The sequence below is a fragment of the Oryza glaberrima genome, chromosome 1, assembly GCF_000147395.1.
Source record: "Oryza glaberrima chromosome 1, OglaRS2, whole genome shotgun sequence".
Taxonomy (NCBI): Eukaryota; Viridiplantae; Streptophyta; class Magnoliopsida; order Poales; family Poaceae; genus Oryza; species Oryza glaberrima.
In genome coordinates, this window is record NC_068326.1 from 21,892,734 (window position 1) to 21,901,200 (window position 8,467).

At 44.2% G+C, this 8,467-nt stretch overlaps 1 protein-coding gene across 1 annotated transcript; it reads right to left on the reverse strand.

The window, feature by feature from the left end:
• Positions 1-523: 523 nt before the first annotated feature.
• Positions 524-1,789, reverse strand: LOC127773971 (mitogen-activated protein kinase kinase 9-like). The gene has a single exon (XM_052300224.1). The coding sequence runs from the start codon at positions 1,764-1,766 to the stop codon at positions 735-737; it is 1,032 nt and encodes a 343-aa protein (XP_052156184.1). The 5' UTR covers positions 1,767-1,789; the 3' UTR covers positions 524-734.
• Positions 1,790-8,467: the final 6,678 nt, after the last annotated feature.

Here is an 8,467-nt window from a genome sequence, read left to right on the forward strand (position 1 = left end):
GCAGTGGTAAACAGTAAAATATATTGTGTACAGGTGTTGTTCCGTGATACCGTAGAATACTATAGCGATCGATCTCATCTATTCGCTGTAAATCGGACGGCCGAGAATTCCCTAAAGTCACAACACCATGCTGTCGGAGGATCCGGATCTGTCATGCGAGAAGGTCTGATCTAGATAGGCCTAAATCTTACTACTTTTTTTGAGTAAATATTTCTTTGGAGTAAGTGATAAGAATATCAAATGGGAATTGTGAGAACAGGGGTAATAATACTTCATGTCTTATTAGCTATATAAATAATTGATCTGGTTATAGTTTGTTGCTTCCTGTGGTTAGACTTCAATGATGAAAATCAAGATAAAATATATATCTTAATTAGAAAAGAACACCACCTAAAACGTGGACTGAAACTTTTGGATTTTCCTTCTCAACATCCCGTAGCAGCGTACGAGCACTACGCTAGTATACAGGATAAAATACAAAAAGTCAATTGAAGGAATTCGATCTCAAGAATTTGCACAAGGATCTACAATTTTACAGAGATGTTTCTCTTCTCTACTTAAGAATTTGCACAAGGATCTAGGAGTACAATTTTACATGATGAGATGTTTTGCTTCTCTACTCAAGAATTGCACAAGGATCTAAAATTTTACATGATGAGATTTTCTCTTCTCTACTCAAGAATTTGCACTAGGATCTACAATTTTACATGATGAGATGTTTCGCTTCTCTACTCCTACATGGTCTCCACGATGATCTCCCGTAGCTGGCGCCGACACGCCTCGCCGTCGCGGCGAGCGACGAACGGGTGCGCGAGCAGCTGCGCCACCGTGGCGCGCCGTCGCGGGTCCTTGTGCAGGCACGACGCCACGAACCCGCGCAGCTCCGCCGACGCCGCCGCGCTCGCCGGCAACGACGGCGCCTCGCCGTCGCATATCGCCTTCTTGAGCCTCTCCCAGGACGGCCTCTCGCCGGCGGGCAGGATGGGGCAGCGACCCAGGAAGAGCTCCAGGACGGTCACGCCCAGGGCCCAGACGTCGGCGGCGCACGCGCCGCGCGGCCCGGCGTGGGCGTTCGGCTCGAACCGCTCCGGGCTCAGGTAGGCCGTCGATCCGGCGGCGACCGGGACCCGGCGGCGCTCGCCGGCGCCGCCGAGGAAGATGCGCGACACGCTGAAGTCGCAGATCTTGACGTCCCCGCGGGCGCTGGCGAGGAGGTTGTCCGGCTTGAGGTCGAGGTGCGCGACGCCGCGGGAGTGCAGGTGCGCCAGCCCGGCGAGGCACCGCGCGGCCACCTCGGCGAGCGCGGGCTCCGGGAGGCCGCGCCGCCCTTCCCCGCGGAGGGCGGCGAGGACGCGGCCGAGCGACCCGGCGTCCATGAGCTCGAGCAGCATCGCGGGCTCGCCGCCGGCGCACCGGAACACGGCGTGGCACCGCACGACGTGCGGCGACCACGAGCCCCACGGCCCGGCCCCGGCGGCCACGCGGCGGAGCGCCTCCACCTCCACCTCCGCGCCGCCGTCGCAGTAGTGCGCGGTCTTGAGCGCGAACACGGCGCTGGAGCCACAGCCGCGGAGCCGCACCTTGGCGACCACGCCCGACGCGCCGTCGCCGAGGTCGGCGATCTTGTCGAAGTCCGATAGCCGCAGCACCTGCCCCAAATCCATCGTCGTCGTCGCCTCCGGCGCGGCGGCGGCCGGGCGCGCCGCCCGCGCCATCATCTCGTGCGGCGCGGCGAAGGGGGATGCTGCCGCCGCCACCGTCGCCATGAGGGGTGGATGGATCGATGGAAGCGACGAGATGAAGAAGCGGAGCTTGCTATTTATGGGCGCAGCGACCAAGTCGAGATGGAGCTCGGGAGGCTTACGCTTTGCTTGGCCCGTACGCAGTTGTAAAGAGACTCGGAGTCGGATTGGCGGGAACGAGAAAGCGCGGGAAAAAAAATGGGAGTGGCGGGTAAAGCGAAACCTAACGTCGGTCAAAATTCGAACGAAATTGCTATATTAGCGCACGCGCGCTACTTCCGGTTCCAGCGAACAATTCCAGATAAGGAAGGGAAAGGGGTTGCGTGTACTGTACGTATGTGCCAAAGGGCCCAAAGGGTTTATTGAGTTGCATTCACCGACTTTTTTTAAAAAAAATTAAGATGACTAGCAAAAATGCCCGTGCGTTTTAATAGGTGAAAAACAATCCAATGACAATATACACTTTACATGTATAACTATGTCAATAATAGTATTTGTATGGATCGTTATAGCTAAGATATATTATAAGGAAAATTGGAACATCTTCAATATAATAGCCTAACCTCGACGATGGCAACGTTGCTGATGCTTGCTTTACCCAAAAGAATTGAATTATTCATGTGGCAGCATATAGTCTAAAATACTCTCTCAATCTCATTCTTGCAACCAGTAATAGGATCAATCAAATCTTACACTGCCTCGCATGGTCAAGTCTACATAAAATAGAGCCACCGTGTACTCTTCTCTAAATAACAATTATAAATATGTTTATTTTGTAATATTATTTCCACATAATATTTTATCAAGAATAGTACATATACTTAACAAAATAGTCTGATATTACCTACAATGATGTGCAGGGCCTCCAATATAGGAGAATAGATGAGGAAACAAAAGCCTATTAGGAGATGGAAAAAATCGATGGATCCAATCCGACCCAAACGTCTATCAATTTTATCTCGTTCTGAGGAAAAAAAACCAAGCAAGACTTGTTTTAGATTCGGACGTCAAAACATTCGACCAACGCTTCGAAAAAACCAATCCGACATGAATTACGATGGATTATACAAACGTTAGGAATCTTTTTTTTCTGGAATCAAATGTTTTTCTTCTGAAACCAGACAGATTTTTGGCATTGCATGGTGTCGAACCATAATTTTTTTTTATAAACAGTGGTTTTACTTGCGTTGAGTCGGACTGTTTTTCGGAGCGTTTTTTCTCGCGTTGAGTCAGATGGTTTTCTCTAACCGTATTTTTAGAAACGATGGTTTTGTTTTTCGCGCTTAGTTGGACGGTTTCTTGAACCATTGCGGGTTTTTTCTCGCGTTGAGTCCGATTGTTTCTACGATCCTTGTCAGGGTCCTGGGTGGGCCGCACACGGGCTGTCAGCCCATCACCAAGAAGTCCAAGAAAGCCCCAACCTGAAACAATACATAGCAGCAACAGCTTACAGGAGAGGGGGGCAAAACAGATCAATTGGCAAGGCGGCGAACGGCGGCGGCGGCGACCTGGAGGCGGGCTTGCCTCCTTGTCGATCTCCTTGTTCCTCTCTACTTCTGCTAGTAATTTGTACCCCTATTCACTTCCATTTCCACCACAAGCTTGAGTTGTAGTAATACAATTGCAGCTCAAAACCACCTCTACCTCCATTGCTTGTACTGGATATAGGTTCATTGAGATTGGGTCTTGGGTTGCTAACAATCTAGTATCAGAGCTGTTCGGTTCGTGGGATCTCTCGTTATAGATGTGTTGGGATGGCAGGAGGGCAAGGTTGGGGAAGATTCTGGCAAGGGAGGTGCTGATGGCACTAGCGCACGTAACCTGTTCGAAGGAATGTCTAGCCAATATGAGGTGTCCGAGGAAGAAATTATTGTTGTCATGATTGAAGAGAAGGTAACTAAGGAAGAGGCATTGCATCTGATATATGAGTTGAGGGATGCCAAGCGTAGAATAGATGAGAAGTTAGATCGGTTATTGGAGATGTTTGGTGTGAAGCTAGATGGGGAAACCAATGGGGTTGGGGAATTCAATACTTCCACCAAGGAGCTCACCTCCACCACTGAAGCTGCAACACCTTCATCTACCCAGCTAATATCTGCCAACGGAACAACCAGCACTACCAACATTGACACCTCTGACGGCTTCAAGGACACGCCCGCCAAGTGTTCGACGTTAGTTCTTGATGTCAACTCCATCGCAAACCAAGCTGAGACTGTGCTTGTAGTTAGAACGAGCATGCCCAAGGGCGTTCCAGCACCTGTTGCATCAACCGAAGTCTTCTTACCAAGGTTGATCGCTGAAATGGACTTGGTCACATTGGTGCCCACCAGGTGTTCGGTGAAATGGCATGGGCAGGACAAGGTATTGATGACTGCAAACCCTCTTGTTGTTAATCCATGGCCACCTAATTCTCGATCCAGTTACAAAGGTATATGCGCCGAACAACAGCTAGAACCATGGCCATCCTTTTGGGGCAATCAAGGTAGAGGGGAATGTGTGCAGTCTTTACCATTGCTATCTCAAACAAATGCAGCTCTTGTGTCCCTGGTGTCATTGCTTAATGAAATATCAAGGCTAGAGTGCATGGAGTTGAAGCTATGGCGACCACCTCAAGAAAGTTCATATGTTATGAGAAATTATGCTACTACCATGCAAGCCAAAGAGGGGGTTGTTGGGATGTCTGTGTTATTTGTTCTAGCTACAAGACAATTTATGAGATGTGCTTTATTTCTTCCTGATGGCTCATGGAATTGGGGTGATAACAGAGAAATCAAACTAATTCTTGCGTTAGATGGCTGGAAAGACAGAGAGTTCAAGTACTGCATTAACTCGGCGGAAGTGATGGATCTAGCCATGGTTTCCCAAGGAGCAGCACCCCAATATTTCCGTGTCCTCAAGAATGGACGCAGGGTTCAGTTGTCAGCTCAAATCTCCTTTGCTGTGCAGAAGCCGCGGGATGGCTTTGATGAAGCTGGTTCGCAGTGGGAAGAAATCAAACGAAATCATTGCAGGAGGAGATCTTCTCTGTCTCCCAAGGGCACCAACCAGTTTCAATTACAATTAAGGCGGGCAAGATTCCTGAAGCGTATGGAAGCATTTCAAGAAGCCCCTGCCCCCTGCCTCAATGAAGATGATGTCAACTCTGGTCAAGAAGGGAGGATGCAAAGGTGTTCGCCTGAAAGCCGCCAAGAAGAAGGCGGCGGTGGCCCCGGCGTGATGCTTCCTCATCGGTGCCGCTTCTGTGATGTGATGAATATTACAATGCACCTTGTATCAGGTCGTGAACTGTTTGGCATTGTTAGTCTAGCTAATAGAGTTCAACAGCTGCCAGATGCTTGTCAGGAGAAGCAGACGCTACCTGGTTTTAAAACTTACGGGATTAGTCAGCACGTTTCAACAAACTTGGAGAAAGGCTCAGTACATACCAGCCCTGTATATATTGACAATAGAGAGATCAACAAGAATGATGATGCTCATTCTGATGCCTACAAGGACTCAAGGATTCATTTGACTAAATCAACAGACACCAAATGGGTTGTGGAGGCTATGAGTTATTTGGCACCTCAGGAGCATGGTAGAAAATGTTGCATCAACAAGTGCAGACTTTATCAGAGCAATGTGTTGTTATATTTAGAGCAGATGATATATCTTTGGGATGCCCACACTGAAGGGGTGCATATCATTTGGGCAAGAACAATCTGTATAAAGATGTCTCAACTTCCTGGCTTGACTGCTACAGTACAAAGATTCAAGAAGCTCAAGACTTTGTGGTTCAGTAGAGATTCCAAATTGCAGCTTTTAGTTTCCAATTTCTGGTGTGCAGCATGGACAGAGCTTCAAAGGGTTATATGCATGCCTAAACTGATTCCCTGGTGGCGCGTGTGTGCACAAACACATGAGCTATTGTTAGAGCAAGAACAGTTGGAGCTTGGTATTGATGATCTCAGTTGGTACTATCTTATACATTATCTAGCTGGGAAAATAATTTCTACTAAAATGCTTCTGAAATCTTGGGTGAAGATAGTTCTAAGCTGCATTTTGGAACTTGGCTGGAGCATCAATTCCCATTTTAGATCAAATGCACATTTATTGGAGAAATATATCAAGGAGCTCTACAAGTCTGCGCAGCACGGTGATTCTGCTATGCTGATTATTGTGCCAATCACATGGGATCCTGGTGGCATTGGCACTACTTGCATCGGCTTGGGGACAAGCCGAATTTTAAAAAGAGGGGATTGTCAGGGTCCTGGGTGGGCCACACACGGGCTGCCAGCCCATCACCAAGAAGTCCAAGAAAGCCCCAACCTGAAACAATACATAGCAGCAACAGCTTACAGGAGAGGGGGGCAAAACAGATCAATTGGCAAGGCGGCGAACGGCGGCGGCGGCGACCTGGAGGCGGGCTTGCCTCCTTGTCGATCTCCTTGTTCCTCCCTACTTCTGCTAGTAATTTGTACCCCTATTCACTTCCATTTCCACCACAAGCTTGAGTTGTAGTAATACAATTGCAGCTCAAAACCACCTCTACCTCCATTGCTTGTACTGGATATAGGTTCATTGAGATTGGGTCTTGAGTTGCTAACAATCCGGTAGTTTTATAAATGGCATTTTTTCTGACTGTTTTTTCGGAGCGGCTTGTTTTTTATAAACTATGTTCTTTTTTTCTTGTGGTTTTCTTGAACCCTTTTTAAGAAATGGCGTGTTTATTTCTGACAGTTTTTTCTTGCGCGTTTTTTTCCGTTTTTTCTCGTGCATTTCTTTTTGCTTTTTTTACGGACACGAAAACCATTTATTCCTCGCGTATTTTTTTTAATTTTTTTACGGCCTAGGTTCGAAGCGTCACCCCTTCTAATTATTTGATATTAGGCCATTCCCTAATATTCACGTATTTTCAAATGCTTAAGCTAATGAGAAAAAGCGGGCAATTCACTTTATATTCCAACACTCCCCCTTAGCACGCACGCGAAAGTGTAAGCGGATGAGGAAAAGGGGGCAATTCACTTTATATTCCAACACTCCCCTCACAAAAACTTAAGCTGATGAGTAAATGTGAGTAATTCACTTTATATTCCAACACTCCCTCTCGCATCACACACGTTGGGCCCCCTAAAGCCTCTAGCGTGGAATAGAAGTAGACTGTAATTTTTACTTAATTGCGCACCAGCCAAGATTTAAACTCGAGATATCTGGCTCTAATACCATATCGAGTTGCATGCACCGACTAGTTCAACCCAAAAGCTTAAGCTTTTAAGGAAAGGTGGGCAATTCACTTTATATTTCAACAGGGTTCTTCTTTATCATTTTTTAAATATTTTTTTCTTACTAATTATTATCCTTCTTTTTTTAAGTGATTTTGAATAGGAATACTTGAGTTGATCATGTTTAGTTTCTACGATTTTTTTTGAAAAAAATAACTTAAATTTAAAACTTTACCCAATTTTATGAAACTTTTAACTACGATTTAGAAAATTCCAACACAATTTTTCCAAAACTTTCAACCAGAAATTCAAAACTTCCTATTCAAATTTCAAAAATTTCCAACACAAAATACAAAACGTTCAAATCAAAATTCAAAATTTTCAACTCCAAAATTTGAAACTTTCAATTCCAAATTTGAAAACTTTCAACTTTAAATTGAAAATAATGCTTCCATAGATTTAAATCAAAACCGATGGTTGGATTATTTTTTTCAAAAATTCTAAGATTTTTCTCTTATTTAAGAATGTCATATAGTAGCTTAGAAGAATTTATAAGATATTTAATGGATTTGAAAGCCGCATAAGGGTGGGGAGAAATGGAGAGAGGTTTGGGTTTTTCTATTAAAAAATACTAACAATCTATCCGTTAAGTAGAAATTGATAGTCAGATACTTCTTTCTTTTAAAGATTTTATAGTATTTTCTCTAATTTAATAGCACCACATTATGGTTTAAAAGTGTTTGTAGGATATTTAAAGTGACAGAGGGAGAGTTAGTAGACCTAGTAGGTGGAGGTCTATTTGTGGCGCTTTTTGCCTGTAAAAATAATTTTGGTTTTAATTAATTTCTCTTGAAGACAAAAAAAACATATAGAAGAAGGAACAGGAGAGAAGTACGTACATTAAGTACGTTCGTTTGTTTGCAAAGGGTAAGTTCCGGATGTGGTTTTATTAGAAAATAGATCTAACCATCTAAAATAATGGGAGACCCACCAATTTAAATAAAAATCAATGGTTGAATTTCTCTTATTTATTAGAATGCCACTTGGCGAGTCGAGAGCGTTTATAGGAAATTTAATGGACTTTTAGTATATAATAGAAGATAGATATAAGAAAAAAATAATTCTTACAAACAATGAAACGTTATGTTCAAAAGAAAACAATATCATATATTTAAAAATAGAGGTTATTCTGTTAGTAACTTACTACAAGATTAGTAACCAAATTGTGAAAAACTTAAGTCCCCATTATTTCACTCATTTGGGGAATAAGCCAAACGGCATATTTGCAAATGAAAAATAATTTGTGAATAAAACTTTTATATACATGTTCTTAATGATCTAAAAGCAAAAGCAGAAAAATAAATTTCGATAAAAGAAAACCCAAAATCAACTCCAAATCTAAGATTGAAAATTCAAATTTTGATTGATAATCATAAGCATAAACGAAAAGATGAGGATATTACTCCGCTGTTAGTCGAATCTATAGAACAATCTGACAAAAGTTATTCTGAAGTTGCTGCAAAGGGA

Bases quoted from the DNA above. Each gene is read 5' to 3' on its own strand.
- LOC127773971 (XM_052300224.1), bottom strand. From the start codon at position 1,766: ATGGCGACGGTGGCGGCGGCAGCATCCCCCTTCGCCGCGCCGCACGAG.